The sequence below is a fragment of the Misgurnus anguillicaudatus genome, chromosome 8 (assembly GCF_027580225.2).
Source record: "Misgurnus anguillicaudatus chromosome 8, ASM2758022v2, whole genome shotgun sequence".
NCBI classification, from domain to species: Eukaryota; Metazoa; Chordata; class Actinopteri; order Cypriniformes; family Cobitidae; genus Misgurnus; species Misgurnus anguillicaudatus.
In genome coordinates, this window is record NC_073344.2 from 3,066,208 (window position 1) to 3,087,325 (window position 21,118).

Here is a 21,118-nt window from a genome sequence, read left to right on the forward strand (position 1 = left end):
TACAATATAATTACCTAACTAAATCTCAGAGAATGCAAAAACATTCACCGGGGCTCGGGCTAGGGATTTTGCGAGCCCGCAAAATATAACAGTTATAAGCCACAAGGAGGTGCACTGAGAACGCAGGGTGCTATATTTCCCCTTATGAAAAAAGACTAACCAGCTATCCTACAGCTAAATATATATTTACAAAAAACAAAAATTAAATGCAAATTTACAGAGCAGCAGAGTCTGTATTTGTGTTTATCAGTTAAAGTAATTTTAAACTTTAAAACTGCATTTAAAGGCAAATGATGCCTATTCTGTAATTTAACTTTGCGTGCTCAGAATTTTTACACGTTCACTGTATGATTTAACGAAATACGAATAGCCTAGTATTATATTCTGAATTTTAAAATTTATGAAAAACAAACTACTCTCAATTTATTTTGGTGTTTTTTCCCCCATGCTCACTTGTCTCCATTTTCCTGTTTTTAAGAATTAAGGCGGTGTAGTAAGTAGAACCTATCCATTAAATTTGTGACTTTCATTTATTGCGCCGTGCGTAATTGCGCATGGAGAGGCATTTGCACTTCATTGCATATTTTGAAGGCCCAGCTGAAGTACTCACGGTTCGCCACTGGTTGACACATATTTTACATAATGTACAGGCAATTTAGGAAAAAAACGTTACACATAAACAACTTGTTTTAAATTCTCTATTAAAGTGAGAAATAAATTGTAAATGTGTCATTGTGCAGGCTGCCACTTCCACCTCTGACACTTCAAAAGGGAATAATATGGTTATTTATTAAGCTTTTGTGTTCTATGAAAAAAATCTGAAAATAAATACTTATTGTATGTACAATACTTTACATTCCAGTCTGACATCTAGACAAGGACATGCAAATCTACATTCTTTGACCTTCCGAAAATATTATCCTCTTCACTGTAATTAAACAGCAACTATTTCAATTATATTTAGTTTAATTTTGTAAAGAAATGCAAATGTATGAAGAGAACTGTGCAACTTTCAATTGCTTGGAAAGAAGGTATAATAACCCCTATGATGTTAAACTGTCATTTTTAACCGCTTATACGTTAAAGCTTTAACATCCAAATAATTCCAACTTGTATAAGAGCAACCTTGAAAAACCCAATGTGAACCGATACAATCTAAGGAAATTCTATATTGGCCAGTGCACCATTCAAAAGCCCAGAGCACGAGTCAAGTATTTGCACTATTCACCAACATGTTACTATTTCAAATTTATGTCATTCTTACAGTGAATGGCTTATTTTAAAATCTCAGAGCAACATAAAAGAACGGGATCAGGGTTATCTTTAAGCAAAGCCACACTTCACCCAAAAACTGCCCGTCTGTCGTGGCATTCATTCTTAGAGTCTATTCTTTCTTATAAAACGAGTATTCTGTAAGGTATTGCTCTCTCTGACTGTACTGAATGTTTGACCCCCATGTAAGGACCCACGGCAGTACTGTGTGTCGGAGATGAGTATGAACAGGGCAAAACAGCAAGGCTAACACTCTCTCCAAGGTGCCTGCATACAGCAGATCTCCCCCACAGACCAGTAATCAGAACATTTGTATCTCTCTTATGAAGAGTAAACAGCACACACAACTCCAGCACACAAGCGTAGCATACGAAAACATTCTGTTTAGACCAGCAGACCAACGGTTTGCTAATTCAACAACTGCACTATTCACTATTGTAACTACTGACTTTACCTAAACATATTTTATCAACATTCAGCCTGAATAGAACCTGAAATCATTTGTCTTTTATCAAAGAACAGCTCACATTATACTGCATAGCCATTTTTTTATTCAGAAAAAAGTACAATAGATAAAAGCATAAAGAATTGCGTAGGCACCAAATGTCCTTTGAGAACAACTATAAGTTGTCTCATTGCTACAAGGTCACAATGGAAGATCCCGGCAGGTTGCAGGACGCAGTTGGTGGGCTGTCTATTGACCTGTTTCCTTCAAAAACAGAAGACCGAGGCAAAGCGCTTAGGCTTTGGGTGTATAAAAAGTGCATTATAAATAAAATGTATTATTATTATTAAAGCAAACATCGGCCTGCTAGGCATGCACTTGCACTGATACTCAGATAAGCTGATTTCTCCATATCAGATTTCCCCAACATATTTCTGTTGCTGCCTAGACTAAGCAGGAGTCCACGTTGGAAACCGATAACAAGTGTCTTTCACACAGCACCGACACATTCCAGGGTGCTTATCTCTGCACTTCCCCACATACCAGTGAAACCAGGACAGGGAGAAGATTGCTACATTTGGTGATTTGTTTTTGCTTCTTGAAGCAGATAAAAATGTGCATAACTCCGGGTAGAAACCATGTTTAGCTGTCAATTTACAATCTTACTGTGGAGTAAATGATGTAAACTTACACTGTAAAAAATATGCAGCACGAAGTTAAAACAACTATTTTGTTTTGTCTTGTGACAAGTTGACAATTTGTTAAGTTAAAATAACAAAAATATATGTTGATTTGACATAAATGCTGCATATCTTTTACAGTGATATGTAAAATAATGTAAACATAAATGTACTGTAAATAAAAATTTAAATAGTTATATATTTATTAATATAACAGTATTTTAATAGTAGCATTTTTTTTCCTTATTTTGACACGATATATTATATCACAGCAATCTTTAAAAATTATTAAAAATAGACATTCGTTCTTATAACATAAAGTGAAAGAAATAACTTTGTTAATTCAAGGATTTTTATTTAATTTTCAATAGAGAAAAAAAGAGAAATACCTTCAAATGAACAAAAGACACAGTTCTTCCACACTTTAAATCCACAAAGCAGAGAGCATGGATGGGGATAATAGTACTAGTGAAGGTTTACATTCATTACCAACAGGCTCATGTAGACCTCTGGGCTTGCTTTGCCCCTTAAGAACATCCTGTCATCCACAGGAACTAAACCTCCCATTCATTGCCTCATCCATAATGGCAGCAATTAAAATATAAGGTAAACTTTCGGAGCAGCATTTCATGCTTCTGAAAGGCATTGTATTGCAAATAGGGACTAATGGATTCATCCCAAGGTAAACATCCCTGCCATGTCCCTTCTGCAGAACAGAGGAGAACAAAATAAAAGTGATAATTTCTCCCCCTCTGAGAATTCGCCTCTTTAATTCTGACAGTGAACTCGTGGCTGTTACGGGGTGTTAAGTAGGATTTAAAACTTGTCAGACAAGACATGTTTAAAATTGCTTTAAAGAAGAGTACTGTGATGCTGTCAAACAGAGGCTTATAGAAACATATTATCACAATTGAGGTACTAATCTAGGCTCAAAGAACTATGCCCTGATCTGGTTATAGTCTTTCCTGCATGTGTACTGCCTTTAAACACTGTGATTCAGCCCCTCCTGGTGGTGACATCTTGTTTTGACACAGATGTGTTGCAGACTATCCAAGCACATGGCCACCAACGCAGTCCAAAACTCTAAATCTAGCCGATCAAGGAGGCCTTGTTTCAATCTATAAAACAATCTCTTTAGGTAAGTAAAAATTTGTAAAAAATACTGTATTCTATTATTTTACTGTAGGTCCAATGCCTGCGGAATGCAAAACTGGAGACAGATTTTGATTTCAGAATCATTATTCATATATCTGTGTGCCAAACTGTGTTCCTAAAGCTGGCAGACCATGGCTTTGAAAATGTCACGATGATTGGCTTCATTTTCAACAAGTGCAAGCATCAATATAATGTATACCAAAAACGCATTGTAAATTGCTCTAAATGCAATTAAACTCTTTTTGCTGAAATGATCAACAATGACATTGAACCAACGTGATTGTCCTCAAACTTGGCTTTACTACAATGACGTAGTCTTTTTAAAAAACTTTTTTTTTATATTTGCATTCAAATCAAATGTATCTTTTTTATATTAAACCAATGTGTTTTTGTCTAATCAAACATAATACAGTAAATATAGTCATTGACCCAATCCAAAACTTTCACATTGATTAAACATATTTTCTTGAATATGTCATTACTTAAACAAGAAAAATGTTTTTTTAAAACCAGATTGTTTATTTAAGATTAAGTGCAATAAAAAAGTTTTAATCAAGACATTTTAAAATGCATTTCTTTACAAAACTGTAAATATATTCTGCACTGTAAAAAATACTTTGCTGCCTTAAAAATGTTTGTTTAATCAACTCAGATTTACAAGTCATGTCAACAGAGATCAGTTGTCACAACTTAAAAAAATAAGTTGACTTTTCTCAACTATATTTTATAAGTTATAACAACTCACCTGTAATTATAACAACTCATCTCTAGTCAAGATAAATAATAGTAAGTTGAAATGACTTGTAAATCCGAGATGATTAAAAAAAAAAATTTAAGGCAGCAAAGTATTTTTACAGTGTGTATATTTTATAATATTTAAAATTCTTCCAATATCTGTTCACAAATCGTTACATTGTAATAATAGATGTGTTTTAACAACAGTATATTAATATAAAAAAAATGAGGCTAGCATAAAGTGGGACAAGAACAATAACAAAGGCTTGATACTGACATGAAGCATTTAGCCAACCAGGCTTGTGCACAATTCAGAATTGGCCTCTATTCAATTCATGAATTGGAATTTGAATGACAGAAAGTGGAATTAAATTCATGGCAATTCAAAGAAATTCCACAGTCACACAACAGAAAGAATCTCACATACATTCAGTGTTAGGAAAGTTACTTTGAAAAATTGGCAACCATTTTAAATACTTGGTTAAAGTAAATCATTTTGGGAAATGAAGTCATGTTCCATCGTGTTCCACAAAATTACAATTACAAAAATATCAAACTTAATTATTTGTTATGTGACTAGAGTTTTTAACATTAATTGCTGGGGGAAAACATTTCTAGTTAATGTAATCTGTCAAGTAGTTCAATCTAATTTAATTTATAGAATATGTAATGCAATCATATCTGACTTATACTGAAAGCTTCATTTTTAACACTTCACTTACTGTATAATAAGTATATGAATTTCTTTGAATTTCTATTGAATTGCAATTCTGCTTCCTTTAGTTCAAATTCAAATTGTTATTCTAGATCAAGAATTCAATTGGAATTAAGGAGTCATTCTCAATTCAATTCTGAATTGTGCACAAGCCTGTAGCCAACTAAGTCTGCAATACAACCGTGTTGGTCCCAAGTTTTAACCTATTGAAAACAGAAGAATGTAACGACTCGTAAGAGAGGAGGAAGCAAGTGCAGGCAATCAGAAATTATTTATTAAAGATGATGGTAAATACAATGAAACACTGAAACAATAACTGAGTCCAGAATGTTGGCAGTGGTGAACGAAGGTCTACGGTGGCGTGAGAAGTGCTGGATGGTGTCGTTGGTGAGTGTGATGATGGTCAATGGATGAAACCAGGAACAGACCGGAACACTCACACGAAGACGACAACACGAAACACTAATCCAACAACACGAACACGGGAGACGGTAATCCAAACTGTGTGGCTGAAACATGAATGAGATCTGACAACAGGGAAAGAGATGAGTGAGTATTTGTAGCTGAGTAGAGATGAGGATCAGCTGGAGCGAGACAATCAACACACAGGTGACAACAATTAATCAAACGAGCACATGGAGACTATGTGAGTACAAACACAAACACAAAACATGACACGGAGGAAACAATGGATTTCCTACCGTGACAGTACCCCCTCCCCTAGGACGTCACCTGACGTTCCCAGCCTGCTTTACCTGTAGATTGTAATCATCAATAAGGCGGTGATCCAGTATGTCCTGAGCAGGAACCCACCTTCTCTCCTCCGGACCGTAACCTTCCCAATCCACCAAGTACTGAAACCCGCGTCCCCTTCGTCTAGAGTCCAGAATACGGTTAACCAAATATGTGGTCTCCCCATTAACGATACGAGGCGGGCGGGGAACCGGGGCAGGCGGGTTAAGACGGGAAGAAATCACCGGTTTAATTTTGGACACATGGAACACGGGATGAACCCTCCTGTACGCCGGTGGAAGGCTAAGACGCACTGTTACCGGATTAATGATTTTGGTAACAGAAAACGGGCCAATAACTTTGGGAGCAAGCTTATTCGAAACGGAACGCATCGGAATATTCTGGGTTGAAAGCCACACTCTTTGACTGACGACGTAACGGGGAGGCTTCGACCGGTGGCGATCGGCCTTAGCCTTGGTGCGCAACCTTGCCTGAAGCTCTGGTCCAGGTGCGGTGACACCTCTGGACTAGTGCGTGTGCGGAGGGAACCAACACCTCGGATTCAGTACTGACAAAATTAGGTGGTTGGTACCCTAAACTACACTTAAATGGAGACATGCCCGTAGATGACACTGGCAGAGAATTGTGTGCGTACTCCACAATTGAGAGTTGTTGACACCAGGACGAAGGATTGTTGGAGGCCAAACATCGCAAAACCCTTTCGACATCCTGATTGGCTCGCTCGGTTTGACCATTGCTCTGGGGATGGAACCCGGACGAAAGGCTACCGCTGTTTCCTTGGCTGATGGCAATTTGGGCAAGGGAATGAAATGAGTCACCTTCGAGAACCAGTCCACTACGGTTAAAATCACCGTATTACCCTTAGAGGGTGGAAGGGCGGTAATGAAATCTAGCGAAATGTGGGACCAGGGTCTCGAAGGGACAGACAGCGGTAAGAGTAACCCATCTGGAGGTCGATTGGAAGTCTTACCAATAGCACAAACCGAGCAAGCCAAGACAAAGTCGTGGACATCACGAGCCATACCAGGCCACCAAAATCGTTGCTTGACTAGAAACCTAGTTCTACTAACCCCTGGGTGACAAGCAACACTGGAACAATGACCCCACTGGAGAACGTCTGACCGTAACCCCTCCGGCACAAACAATCGGTTCGGTGGGCAACGAGCCGGGGGCGTTACCCCTTGTAAGGCTGTCAAAACCTTCGATTCGACCTCCCATCTGAGCGCGGAGATAATGATGGTCTCCGGTAAAATGGGCTCGGGAGTAGCAGTACGATCTGGACGCTCAAAAAGACGGGATAAAGCATCGGGTTTGATGTTTTTGGAACCCGGCCGGTAAGAAAGTGTAAAATCGAAACGACCGAAAAACAATGCCCACCGAGCCTGCCTGGAGTTAAGTCTTTTGGCGGTTCTAATGTATTCGAGATTCTTATGGTCCGTCCATACAATGAAAGGTACACCCGACCCTTCAAGCCAGTGACGGCATTCTTCCAGTGCAAGTTTGACGGCCAACAACTCTCGATTGCCAATGTCATAATTAAAGGAATAGTCTACTCATTTTCAATATTAAAATATGTTATTACCTTAACTAAGTACTGTTGATACATCCCTCTATCATCTGTGTGCGTGCACGCAGGCGCTGGAGCGCGCCGCGACACTCTGTTAGCATTTAGCTTAGCCCCATTCATTCAATGGTACCAAAAAGATATAAAGTTAGAAGTGACCAAACACATCAACGTTTTTCCTATTTAAGACGAGTAGTTATACGAGGAAGTTTGGTGGCACGAAATAAAACGTAGCGCTTTTCTAAGCACATTTAAATGGGTAACTATATTGTATGGCGTAATAGCACTGTCGGAGTACTTCGTACCGGCGGAGCAAGTTATGTCACGCCTGAAACATCCGCTCCCCTTATCACCCTTCTATAATTTACCATCCAGCACGGCAGGTGGCGATAATGATCCTCATGAGTTATTCGCCATTTAACGAGAAGAAGATGAATCCGCTCCCCCTCTCATTTTTGTCTATAGAACAAACGTGACTTTTACTTCCACCTGTGCTTGATAGTAGCAAACAGCAAGAGATCATTTGCAATGACTGACCTTATAGACGATGGCGACTGCTTTGTAGCAGACCCAGAGCCATATCTGTTTGAACCCGAGTACACAGAGGAGGAACTAGCTGCTATGGACCGTGAGAGGGAAGAAAGATCTGAACCAGAACAGACCGGAGCCGGCGAAAGAACACGGGCAAACAGCAATTGGTGGTGCAAGTGTGACTGTTGCGGACAGATGCCGACTGAAATTGAGAGCCTGTGCTGTTTAGAATGGGACCAGGTGTGGCCATCAATGGTGGGGGTCAATGTATATCCAGAAGACCCTGGACACATCGCCTGTGTCGCGGCAAGCGACGCCTTTGCAGCAATGATTCACCCAGCAGTAGTCAACTTTTTCTTTCAACGTGACAAAGTCAATTGGAAGAAACGTCCCACGCCGAGTGGACCAGATGGCAAGCTATCCTCAGAGTAAGTGCTATCTGAAACCATCGAAATATGCCTATGTATCATGTTTTCATAAATAAATGTATGTACTTATTCTATCGATGTCTTATCAGTCAAAACAGGTTGGTGTCCTACCGTATAGTACTGGAATGGGCCCTACAGGGCGAAACTTTGGGCAGAGGGCATCGGAAACCACTGCCATCGTGTGTGGTCGGGGCTATACGACAAAGATATCCTTCTGAGTCCGGTGTCTATGTTGGATTTCAAGTACATGAGGCAATGGATTTGTAAACCTACTGTAACTGGGCATTGTCCTGGGCCCTGCGTTCAGATCCAGAGTATGTTTGCACGTTTCACATACATCTGTGGGCCAATTGAAATGCAGCTTACGTCAAAATAGTAGACTAACTGTATATTTTTCATTTTCTGTTTGTATATAATATTATCATTTGTGTTCAATTTTGTTTCCTATATTTGATGTTTATAAATAAATATTTGAACCTAAAACATCTATTGTGATAATTTTACATTGGTTGCTAAATCAAATGGCTTCTGATATAATCAGTCATGCAACATTCTGGAAAGTTTTTTCTTTTTTCAATTTAATCCCATAGTAAATATGATAGGCCATGTGTTATCCTGGCAAATATTGTTTTTTTGTAAATGTAATCAAATGTAAGTTAATTTAAAAAAAAAAGAGAATACAATTTAATTCACAATATATAAATAATAAAAATAACCTTCATATTATTGCAATAGTTGGGAATAATAAAAATTAAAAAGTCATAGTAAACATAATAGACCATGTGTTGTCCGTGCAAAATATTTTTGGTCAAATTTATTCAAACATCAGTTAAGTCACAAAGTGGGTAAAATGTTATTTATTTCACAATATATCAATAAGACAGTTTTGAAATTGCTGCACTAACTGACAACTTTTTTCAAATAAAATTATTACCATACGATAGACGATGTGTTCTCCAGGGAAAAATGTGTTTTGTAAGTGTACTTCAAAGTCACGTAGTTGGAAAAATGTAAAAAAAAAACACAATATAAAAACCAAAAAAATGTCCTTAATAATAGTACAATAACTCACATGTGCCTTCTACACTTACTATGTCAGTATAAGTCCCCTCCTGTGGTTTTTCAATGGCACAGGTTACCTTTCATGTCAGCTGTAAACTAGGGTTACAATGTCGCCGATGGACCTTTGAATCTTGATGTGTGTGATTGTATGACCTCCTCTTTGCTGGGCTTTGGTAGCAATGCAATGTTGGCAGCTAGGCGAGGTACTTTGATATGGGCTGATGAATCTCTGACTCTTCTGAAGTCTTCTTTGGATCACTCTGTCTATGAGGTCATCTCTGAATTTTTGAGTCGTCTTTACATAGATTGGTTTAGCAATCCACTGCTTCGACTGCTTTTGAAAGACAACATTGTGTCTTTTTTGGCCTGAAATCAAAAATGGTATGAACAAATGGGCCGTAATTATTGTAAATTTATCATTTTATATTTTTGAAGAAATTACACATGTTATGACTATTTTAATAGTAGTCAGTCATATTTGTACCATCACTTATGTGAAGATCACGTTCATGTATAGATGCCACATCAAGAGGTGAAAACAGTGCAATTACAGTAATTTGGATTCCTTTAGTACCCACCAGCTGCTGTTGTTGCCTGTTCCCGCTTTGTGGAGTGATTCTCATTGTGATCCATAATGGCTACCATAGTGCGTGCCTTCATTGAAGGGTATTGAAAATGAAGTCGCTTTGGACAGTACTTCAAAAGGGCATTGTGGAATTTTCCAACATTGTGGAAAATTATTTTCAATGTAAAAACGAGCATGATAAGTTGTGCGTTTATTGAAAGCACCGTGTCATGAATGGGATGCATAGTAATATTGGTCAAGTCTGGTGTTATACCCCCCCCCAATACCATACCTATGGCGAAATACTTTCCCAGAACCCATTTTCACTGAGACAGACATGACTTGAACCATATTACTATTATACATGTCCAACTTATGTGATACACATACCGGTGTGTTTGAACAGTGTCATCTGTTGTAGGTCTTTTAGAAGACGCTTGTCCATAATCATTGCTTGAAGAGCTTTGAAGGCAGGGGAATTCACTTTTAGCCACCTCTTCGTTCTTTGTTCCTCTGCTGACAAGTCATTATGGAAACATCTGTATTCCGTTCCATTTTCTTCCCAGTGATGGACCCCAGTGACGTGGTGTTGGAGAGACATCCATAGTCTGAGCAGCTCCTGACAACAAAGAGGCACACTTTCAACCATCTGTAATACAATACAGTTGTCTTCCATGTTGAAGACCAAAAATTTGCTGTGCATTTAAACCTGCATATAGCATTTGATGAACGTAATAACCAAGAATAACATTTTTATGAGTTGATTCAGTATGCTTGGGTACCTTTGGATCTCCTTTGGAGGTGCAACAGCTCCACCACATGTGGTTACTTACACTCCTGACCCAAGTAGCAAGATCCTTGTTCTCCTTTCTGTTGGATGCTGCAACCAATTTTTTTTTTAATCCTGAAAAATGATAAAAAATTATAAGTGGTAATCCCATTCATTGCATAGACTACGGTGACGCAAAATTTGAGCTATATTTATTACATATGTGGCATGAGAAAGGTTTGGGAATAACACTAAAAGACTTATCACTGATCTTAACAAAACACGACTACGCCACCCCAGTATCAATGTCTGGGGACCTATTAATACAGGACACACAAGTTCACAGTTCTCCTGACCTGAAAAATGGACAATGAGACGTGGATATGGCAATGCACAATTTTTTTATTGAAAATATACACTTTATTAAATATTCAAAAGCTTAAAAATTGGCCAAGTAATAATAAAATGCCAATTAAACGGCAGTTAGAAATTGCAACATGCGCCGAGTTTGCCCCAAAGAAATGAGGACATCAACAAACTCAAGGAGCTGGGATTTCCCAGCAATAGGCCAGGCCGAGTGCTGGACCTCCAAGAGACCCACAGCAAAAAAATAAATGTGCACCAAAAATCACTCACACTAGTGAACGTCACAGCAAAAAAAAGAGAAAACTACACGATCAGTACGAGAGGTACAGCACTCGATAACAACCTGGCCACCCTGGAACACCCAGCTCCTGAGGAGAAAAGAAAATACAATTATTCAAAATGAAACAACAGAATGATGGACAAAAGCAAAAGCACAAAGTCAAATTATGAAAAGAAAACTTAAGTTCAAATACACACAAATATAACAAGAAAAAAAATAAAGAAATACAAAACCACAAAATGGACACTTAGCTTTGTGAGCAGCAATTCCAACCCAACTCAGGCGATAAGCCCCTTAACTCCTTTGGAAAGGAACGCTGGAATGTGCTACAGAAACAAAGTTCAGCACTAATAGCACAACAAGGCTGATATTAAAGCCACAGTCACAAAAAAGCAAAACAAATAGCAAGGTAGCCAAGCGAATGCTAGTAACAGATAAGATGCAATAGCACCCCCCGACCACCAGCTGGCACAAACAAAACAAAAGGGAAAAATAAGTGAAGCAAAACAGCAGCGTTGAAGCGTCAAGCCATGCAGCGATAGAGCTCAGCAAAAAGCAGCACTGGAAAGAGCATTAGTTGCCTAGTTTACATCTAGATCAAAAAGCAAACACATACAATAAATAAACATACCTGTAAACCGATTATAGGAACAACAAGTAGGTTTTCCTACCAGAATGCAGGCACTACGTCTCCCATCGGGCAGCTCACAGCCTAACCACTATTTCCCAAATAAACATAATTAGAGAACGTCTCGATATTTTGCGTTATTAAATCAATATCATTTACTTACCGAGCAGTAGGACAGCAGTCACTCGCGCACTCAGCGTTATGGATAAAGAGACATGCCGAGATACCACCCCATGAAATGGAAAACAGTAGCACTATGCGACCCGGGAGAGCACCGAACAGACACCAGCCTTCCAGAACAAAGAACAATTAAAAACGAAACTACATCAGACAGACGCAAACGCCACACACATACCTCTACCACAAAGCAGCGACACACCGGAAAGCGGAACCCTCAGTCAGCTGAGAAATGACGCAGCCTTCTGTGTCCTTAGCAACGCCTTTATATACACGTTCACTCATAAGCTCATCAATAATGGGCGTGAACCTCGACATTATATACACACACAACACTGCGTCTCACCACAATCTATCCCCCATTTTTGTGTCGCCGACCCAGCGAACAATAAAATAAACTCAATCCCAAGGTCTAAAAATGGCTGTTACAACATTAGACACCACCTGAGGGGATATAGAGGCTCCTACCATATGAGGAAGATGATGAAGGTTGGAATGGTAACCAGCCGTTACCCGACCAGTTCGTCGTGGTACAACTGCAGAGACCTCTGCCTGTTCTACGGGTGGAGGAACAGATATAACTACAGGGCATACCTCAGACGCATCCACCTCTGATACCACAGAGTCCGAAGACTCACGTACCAACGAGGGAAGAGGTTGCTTTGGTAAAACCAAAACCTCAGTCTCCCTATGCCCATTCTGATCTCGCACGGGCATCACGCCCAAATCCATCTCATCCTTTTCACACCACGACAATTCCAGAGATTCTGGCGTCTCCTCCACGGGTATGCGGCCAGGAGGATCTTTCTGCACTCTACTCTTGAGCAATGACCGATGTACAGTGGTCACCTTACTCAAATCTTCCACTGGTGCGATAGAATACACCGCACCACCACCCGTCGGTGCTCGCACTACCTGATACACTACTGGACTCCAAATGTCCTGGATCTTATGTCGGCCTTTATGGCCACAGTGACGCAGATATACTAACTGCCCTTCCTGAAGCGGTGCATCGCGAACACACTGATCATACTTCACCTTACGTTTATTCGCAGCAGACTCCAACCGTTCTCTGGCACCCTCAAATGCCACCTGTAACCTGGTTTGATGTTCCTGCACCCAATCGTGCACACTGCTTACCACTGGTTCCTGCACCCTACCTAGCAAGAAATCCACTGGTAACCGTGGTTCCTGCCCAAATATTAAAAAATGTGGTGACTAACCCGTGGCTTGGTGTGGGGTGGTATTGTAACAGAATAGAATGTGGGGCAAACAAGCCACCCAATCTCTTTTCCTAGAGGATGGCAGGGTACGCAATAAATTGTGTAGCGTCCGATTGAAGCGTTCGCACTGGCCATTTCCAGCTGGATGATATGGCGTGGTGCGAGACTTCTTCACCCCATACATGTCGCACAGCTGGCGGATCAACGAAGATTCAAAATTACGGCCCTGGTCTGAGTGCAAACGACCTGGGATACCAAACTTGTAAAACCATTCTGTAACCAAGACGTGTGCCACAGTCTCAGCCCGTTGGTCCCGGGTAGGAACAGCCTGGGTATATTTACTAAACACATCAGTCATAACAAGGACATTTTCAACACCTGAACTTGATGGCTCCAACACTGTAAAATTGATGGCAAGAATTTAATTTGGCCGTGAAGCCAACAGATGACCCATAAAACTCTGGGCTAATGGCTGAGTGTCCTTGGCAGACTGACACCGGTCACATTCCTGACACCAACGAGCAACATCTGAGGTAAGGCCTGGCCAGAAGCACCGCCTTCGGACCAATTCTGTAGTCCTCTCTATGCCCTGATGACCATGTTGCTGGTGTAACAAGGTAAACACCTCCAGCTGCAAAGCAGCAGGAAGTAATAACTGCAAGACTTCCTCTCCACAGTTTGGACAGTAAACCCGCCAATAAAGTACTCCGTCCCTCTCCACGAAGCGATCCCATTGACGGAGCAAAGTCAAAGCCAACTGAGACATCTGCTGGCGCTCCTCCTTTCCAGGCCATGCTTTCTGCCTCCAAAACGGCAAAACCTCAGAAATTACTGGGTCAGCAGCCTGCAATAAACCTAGGTCTACCACAGAATAACCAGGCACGGTAGTGACCATAGACTGAAGTACCTCCACTGAAGGTTCAATCTCCAGGGCCTGCTGCAAAGATGTTGGTATAGCAGTCCCCGGTATTAGTCCCCCCATAACCCCACTCTCTGGAGGATTCTGGCGGGACAGGGCGTCTGCATTCCGATTACTTCTACCTGATCGATAGCGTATCTCGAAATCAAAGGCAGCGAGCTGAGCTGCCCACCGCTGCTCTGTAGCCCCCAGTTTCGCAGTGGACAGGTGACTAAGAGGATTGTTATCTGTATACACCATGCACTGACTGCCCAATAAGTACTCTCTAAATTTCTCTGCCATGGCCCACTTGAGCGCTACAAACTCCAACTTCATGGAGCTGTAGTTTGTCATATTTCGCTCAGTGGGCCTCAGGCTACGACTAGCATACGCGATAGGGCGCACCGGTCCCTCCTGCTCTTGAGAGAGGACTGCCCCCAATCCCCCATGGCTAGCGTCCACCTCCAAAATAAACGGCTTCGAGAAATCAGCATATGCGAGTACAGGGGCCGAGGTGAGTCGTGCCTTTAACTCCTCAAAACTCTTCTCACACTGTGCACTCCAAGCATCAGCAAACACCTTGCCAGAAAGTTTCTTAAGTTTCCCCTTACCAACAGAGAACTCTGCTACCAGCTTATGCAGAGGGGTTGTGATTTTAGCAAACCCCTCCACAAAACGGCGATAGTAACTCGCAAAGCCTAGAAACGAGCGCAACTCTGTGGCATTAGATGGCCGATGCCACTGGGCCACAGCCTCGATTTTGCCAGGGTCAGTTGCCACCCCCTCTGAGGAGATCACATGACCCAGATAGCTTACCTTTGGTTGTAAAAATGCACACTTTTCAAGCTTTGCCTTAAGTCCCTCACGTTCCAACCGTCCCAGCACAACCTCCAACCGCTCTAAATGCTGTTCTACAAAAGAAGAGAACACAATGATATCATCCAAATACAAAAGCAGTGAATGACACTGCTGATCACCAAACAAGCGCTCCATTAACCGCTGGAATGTACTGGGAGCATTGCACAACCCAAACGGCATCCTATTCCATTCAAATAGTCCGAAGGGCGTGCAAAAAGCAGTCTTATGCTTATCCACCTCATCAACTGGAACCTGGTTGTACCCGCTGGCCAAATCCATAGTGGAGAACCAGCGGGCACCAGTTAACATATCCAGTGACTCCTCTATACGAGGTAATGGAAATGCGTCCTTCCTGGTTTAAGCATTTAACTGCCGGTAGTCCACGCACATATGTAGACTACCATCCTTCTTTTTAACCAGGACTATTGGAGAAGCATAAGGGCTGCAGCTCTCACGAATTACCTGTGCATCCAGTTGCTGGTTAATGTGCGCCCGCACCACTTCATAATCAGAAGGAGGTATGCGCCGATACCGCTGTCGAACGGGGGTCTCATCTAGAAGGGGAATATTGTGTGAAATAACATCAGTACAACCCAAATCCCCTTCACCAGTTGAAAAGACTGCCTCGTACTTTAAGAGGAGGGCTCTGACTTTATTCTGGTCTTCCTCTGATAACAATGACAAATTCACAGTATTAATCAGTTCTCGCATGGTTGAAACGCCTGCCTGAGTGCCAATAGAACACATGGTCCCAGATAAAGACCCAATCTCTGTGACTCCTGGGGGCTGACTAATAACCTGCACACTAGTTAGTGTGCCAAGCATTCGGCGAGGAAATAGAAGGGCATCAATGGTCCCTACATTGACAACTGGGATATAAACTATACCTCTGGTCACGCGTACAAGTGCAGGAGAAGCTAATAAACCCACTGGAAGTCCTGAATCCAAAGGCTCAAAAAGTGCTACACCATTAGAAAACTTTTCAGAACAAGTGGCGGCTACCAACTTAATCATCCCGCCAGGTATACGACCTGCTCGAGGACCACGCACCTTCACATTACCCCTCATCTCGGGAAGAGGTTGCAAGCTTACCTGATGGCAGTGCTGCAAGGCCTGAAACACCACAGTTGAAGCACCAGACACTGAGGGAGTTTCAAAAAGGGAAGTCCCGTACTGCCCAAAGAGCTCCTGGTAGCACCGGCCCAGAACATTCATACCCAACACACCAGGGGCCTGGGCACAGATGCCACCAGGAGGATCCCGGACAACCAATACACCACACCTTGGAATCAGTTTACCACAGAGTTCTACATCCAGCTCTATATAACCTATATAAGGTATAGACAACCCATTGGCCGCCCTGAGCTGCAACCACTGACAGGTCTTAAGACGCTCTTGGTCCCATGGCTCAAAATTTTCACGAAAACAACTTTCTGTGATAGACACCGTCGAGCCAGTGTCAACCAAGCACGGTACAGATACACCACCCATAACGACTACCAAATGTGGACAGGATGACATCAAATTTAACACATGCCCATCCTTTTGCAACATATCAGAGCCTATATTGTCCCCACCTGAGCTGCGACTCAACAACTCAGTGGGAACTAGTTTTCCGACATAGACTGTGAACGTGACTGCCTATGTTCTGGTACCCTGGTGTCTGCTCGGTCAGATAGAAGAGAACGAGAAGGAACGCGCTCTCCATCACACTCCCTGGCAAAATGACCGCGTTTCTGGCATCGCCTACACACAATAGAATCATTTCGAACAGGACGAGCATTACGCGATGGTTTGTGTAACAATGCAACGTTCTTAGCAAGCTGAGTTAACTGCTCTTGCTGTGATTTTAACATCTCCCTAAGCTCAGCCATCTCAGACTGCTGAATACCTGGTGAAGACGACCCACCCTGCACTCCATACTGAAAACCTTGCGCTAGTGGGACTGAATAGCTACGACTTCTTGCCCCCCCCGGCACACCCTCACGCTCCCACCTAATGGCCTCACTACGAACATCCAATAAAGTCATATTAGGCTGACGGCGCACCAATTGTTTTAATTCACGACGAAGGGTGGCATTAAGCACATATTCGACAAATTGATCTCGCAAAAGTACTTCGCAATTAGGTATTACGCTCGGTGACTGCTGTTTCACTTTTTCCAAAAGCCCCATGAGGGCCAGAGAAAATTCTAGCAAAGTCTCCCCCTCTTGTTGCCTTCGGGAAAAGAAAGCCTCTTGCAACGCAATGTATGACTGAGAACAGCCATACAATTCCTTCAAGGCTGTGAAGACCTTATTTGGATCTTCTCGCTCCTGAGCCGGTCGATACCTAATCTCTTCTCGCGCCTCCCCCTCTAAGTGATCAAACACAAAAAAAGCTTGATCTGCCACTGAGAGATGTCGAGCCAGCATTCAAGCCTCCACTTCCTCAACCCACTCATTAATTCCAATACCGGACCTGCCATTAAATTTCGGACATTTTCGATCCCTAGGAATAAAAACAAGTCGCTCGGCCAGTCCAGCACCGGCATCCCTAGGTTGAGGTGGAACTTGCGAGGGCCCAGGTATACTGGAAGAATTATCACTAGTTGCTGGTAAACTAACCAGGGCCTGTTCTTGTCGCAACTGTAAATTGTCAGCTCTTAACTGCGCCACTAAGTCTCGTAATTCCTGAAGTTCGTCTTCCATACTAAAGACTTACCAGAATTTGAGGAATTATCCATCCAACGCATCGTTATCACCCTCAAACACTGCTGTTTTGCTTCTGAAAGAAAAAAAAAGGCAGAGAAAAAAAACAAAGCACACACACAAGCCAATATCCACGTCCCCGTCACCAGGTCATAAAAAAACTATCCTGCCGACTACGCCACTATGTGGCATGAGAAAGGTTTGGGAATAACACTAAAAGACTTATCACTGATCTTAACAAAACACGACTACGCCACCCCAGTATCAATGTCTGGGGACCTATTAATACAGGACACACAAGTTCACAGTTCTCCTGACCTGAAAAACGGACAATGAGACGTGGATATGGCAATGCACAATTTTTTTATTGAAAATATACACTTTATTAAATATTCAAAAGCTTAAAAATTGGCCAAGTAATAATAAAATGCCAATTAAACGGCAGTTAGAAATTGCAACATGCGCCGAGTTTGCCCCAAAGAAATGAGGACATCAACAAACTCAAGGAGCTGGGATTTCCCAGCAATAGGCCAGGCCGAGTGCTGGACCTCCAAGAGACCCACAGCAAAAAAATAAATGTGCACCAAAAATCACTCACACTAGTGAACGTCACAGCAAAAAAAAAGAGAAAACTACACGATCAGTACGAGAGGTACAGCACTCGATAACAACCTGGCCACCCTGGAACACCCAGCTCCTGAGGAGAAAAGAAAATACAATTATTCAAAATGAAACAACAGAATGATGGACAAAAGCAAAAGCACAAAGTCAAATTATGAAAAGAAAACTTAAGTTCAAATACACACAAATATAACAAGAAAAAAAATAAAGAAATACAAAACCACAAAATGGACACTTAGCTTTGTGAGCAGCAATTCCAACCCAACTCAGGCGATAAGCCCCTTAACTCCTTTGGAAAGGAACGCTGGAATGTGCTACAGAAACAAAATTCAGCACTTATAGCACAACAAGGCTGTTATTAAAGCCACAGTCCCAAAAAAGCAAAACAAATAGCAAGGTAGCCAAGCGAATGCTAGTAACAAATAAGATGCAATAGCACCCCCCGACCACCAGCTGGCACAAACAAAACAAAAGGGAAAAATAAGCGAAGCAAAACAGCAGCGTTGAAGCGTCAAGCCATGCAGCGATAGAGCTCAGCAAAAAGCAGCACTGGAAAGAGCATTAGTTGCCTAGTTTACATCTAGATCAAAAAGCAAACACATACAATAAATAAACATACCTGTAAACCGATTATAGGAACAACAAGTGGGTTTTCCTACCAGAATGCAGGCACTACGTCTCCCATCGGGCAGCTCACAGCCTAACCACTATTTCCCAAATAAACATAATTAGAGAACGTCTCGATATTTTGCGTTATTAAATCAATATCATTTACTTACCGAGCAGTAGGACAGCAGTCACTCGCGCACTCAGCGTTATGGATAAAGAGACATGCCGAGATACCACCCCATGAAATGGAAAACAGTAGCACTATGCGACCCGGGAGAGCACCGAACAGACACCAGCCTTCCAGAACAAAGAACAATTAAAAACGAAACTACATCAGACAGACGCAAACGCCACACACATACCTCTACCACAAAGCAGCGACACACCGGAAAGCGGAACCCTCAGTCAGCTGAGAAATGACGCAGCCTTCTGTGTCCTTAGCAACGCCTTTATATACACGTTCACTCATAAGCTCATGAATAATGGGCGTGAACCTCGACATTATATACACACACAACACTGCGTCTCACCACACATACATACTTGTTTTTTAGTTTCTTTTGCATGTCTTTTTCTTTTGCATTAATTTCAATTTCATCAGTTACAATTTAGGTATATTTAGTTCTAGAAACATGTACATGAAATTTTTGTAAAATCAGAGGAAATGCACAGCACACATTCTACAGACCCCTACAAAGTCCTGTGTGAACAACTGGTAACAAGCAATAATGAAGATAAAATATTTGTGGTTGTTCTCTTGCTCTACAGCTTAGACTAACAGTAGACTAACCTTTGGCGACATGCCACGGATCAAATTGATGAATGATTTGTGGATATTCTTCTCTCATTATTTTTCTTATGGATGGATGCCTGTCTGTGGTGACCACTTTTACATCGATGCCCTCATCCAGGATCTTCTCCAGGCCTTTCTTGAAGGCCAATGGTTCCATTGCGACAGAACTGGAGGCCTGGGAAACCTAGAGAGCACAAATGTATGGACAATGACATCTAAAAACATGTTTGAGAATTGACCATAGACTTGTGGAAATAATTAACAATTTACCTGCATCAGCTCAAACGCCACAATCTGTTTATTGGATTCGTCCATGAAAGAATACGTGTTGTATTTGCTGGAGTATCCGGGGCTGTCACTTCTGCCATCTCCACATAGCTGCACTCCTTCACCGTCTTCAGTTTGGCAAATTAATTTTGCTTTGATTATGTTCTCCTGTTGTGTGTATGCTTCCTCAATCACTGGGAACAGATAGCTTGCTTGTAAGTTGTGGAAATTTGCATGCTTGGGCAACTGCAGGTTTAAAAGCCCAGCCCAGTCAGCTATGTCTGTGTATGTTGATCCAGTAAAGAGAGTGGCAGCTGCTGTGAGAAGATTATTTTCCCCCATTCCACGTATATTGGGACATGATTCCCATTGTCCTATATGACCATTGCTACATTGCCAATTTATATTTATTCTACTGCCGAAATGTGAAATTGTCTGGTTTAGGTCACACATCGGAGCACCACAGGTTGTACATTTCTGAAAGAGTTCCATGAGTTTGGACTCATTAACAATCCACCTCCTCTCCTTCCATCCACTGGGTTGTCCAGAGAGGCTTGAGGAACTTCCTGTGGTGGTGGTGGAGGGGCTTGAAAATGGCACAAAACTGGTGTCTGTGGGATCAACAGCAGGCTCCGAGGTCATGCTAACATCAAACACTGATGTTGCACTTGTATCCATGCCAGTAGCTTCAATGTGGTGTGTTTCCTGTTTTAGACAAATAAAAATGTGCATTGGTTCGGCATACAAGTGCCACATACAAGAAAATTCTGAGTAAATAATTACCTGACTTGATAGTAAATAAAGTTTAATGGTTTCCATAAATTACATTATGGATAATCGATAGCAAACACAGAAGATGGCCACTCACCTCAAATACAATATTTTTTCTTTAAGTAGACCTGGACATGATTGTGGATGAAGATACACATGAACGTGGGTACTAGACATGAAACAGATCACAAAAAATCTAGGTCATATTGTCATCATACAGTAAAAATGTATAAAACATGAAGATTCATTAGCTTACCAATTGC

The 21,118-nt window shown here is 41.7% G+C and overlaps 2 protein-coding genes across 2 annotated transcripts; one reads left to right on the forward strand and one right to left on the reverse strand.

The window, feature by feature from the left end:
• Positions 1 to 7,489: 7,489 nt before the first annotated feature.
• On the forward strand, positions 7,490 to 8,761 carry LOC129450918 (uncharacterized). The gene is made up of 2 exons (XM_055213963.2): positions 7,490 to 8,278; positions 8,368 to 8,761. The coding sequence occupies exons 1-2, from the start codon at positions 7,848 to 7,850 to the stop codon at positions 8,543 to 8,545; spliced, it is 609 nt and encodes a 202-aa protein (XP_055069938.1). The 5' UTR covers positions 7,490 to 7,847; the 3' UTR covers positions 8,546 to 8,761.
• A 1,442-nt stretch (positions 8,762 to 10,203) lies between these two features.
• LOC141365621 (uncharacterized) lies at positions 10,204 to 20,895 on the reverse strand. The gene is made up of 4 exons (XM_073870105.1): positions 20,088 to 20,895; positions 19,815 to 20,001; positions 10,688 to 10,809; positions 10,204 to 10,524 (listed from the first exon to the last, which is right to left on the reverse strand). Exons 1-4 carry the CDS (start codon positions 20,838 to 20,840, stop codon positions 10,279 to 10,281), a joined length of 1,308 nt encoding a protein of 435 aa, XP_073726206.1. The 5' UTR covers positions 20,841 to 20,895; the 3' UTR covers positions 10,204 to 10,278.
• Between the last annotated feature and the right edge of the window lie 223 nt (positions 20,896 to 21,118).

Excerpts from the sequence above, each read along its gene's own strand:
- LOC141365621 (XM_073870105.1), bottom strand. The coding sequence starts at position 20,840 with ATGTGGCACTTGTATGCCGAACCAATGCACATTTTTATTTGTCTAAAA. Across the intron at positions 20,002-20,087 it reads TGGCGTTTGAGCTGATGCAG|GTTTCCCAGGCCTCCAGTTC; the intron begins GTAAATTGTTAA and ends TGTGCTCTCTAG. Across the intron at positions 10,810-19,814 it reads TCCGTGGCATGTCGCCAAAG|GATTAAAAAAAAAATTGGTT; the intron begins GTTAGTCTACTG and ends ATCATTTTTCAG.
- LOC129450918 (XM_055213963.2), top strand. The coding sequence starts at position 7,848 with ATGACTGACCTTATAGACGATGGCGACTGCTTTGTAGCAGACCCAGAG. Across the intron at positions 8,279-8,367 it reads GATGGCAAGCTATCCTCAGA|TCAAAACAGGTTGGTGTCCT; the intron begins GTAAGTGCTATC and ends ATGTCTTATCAG.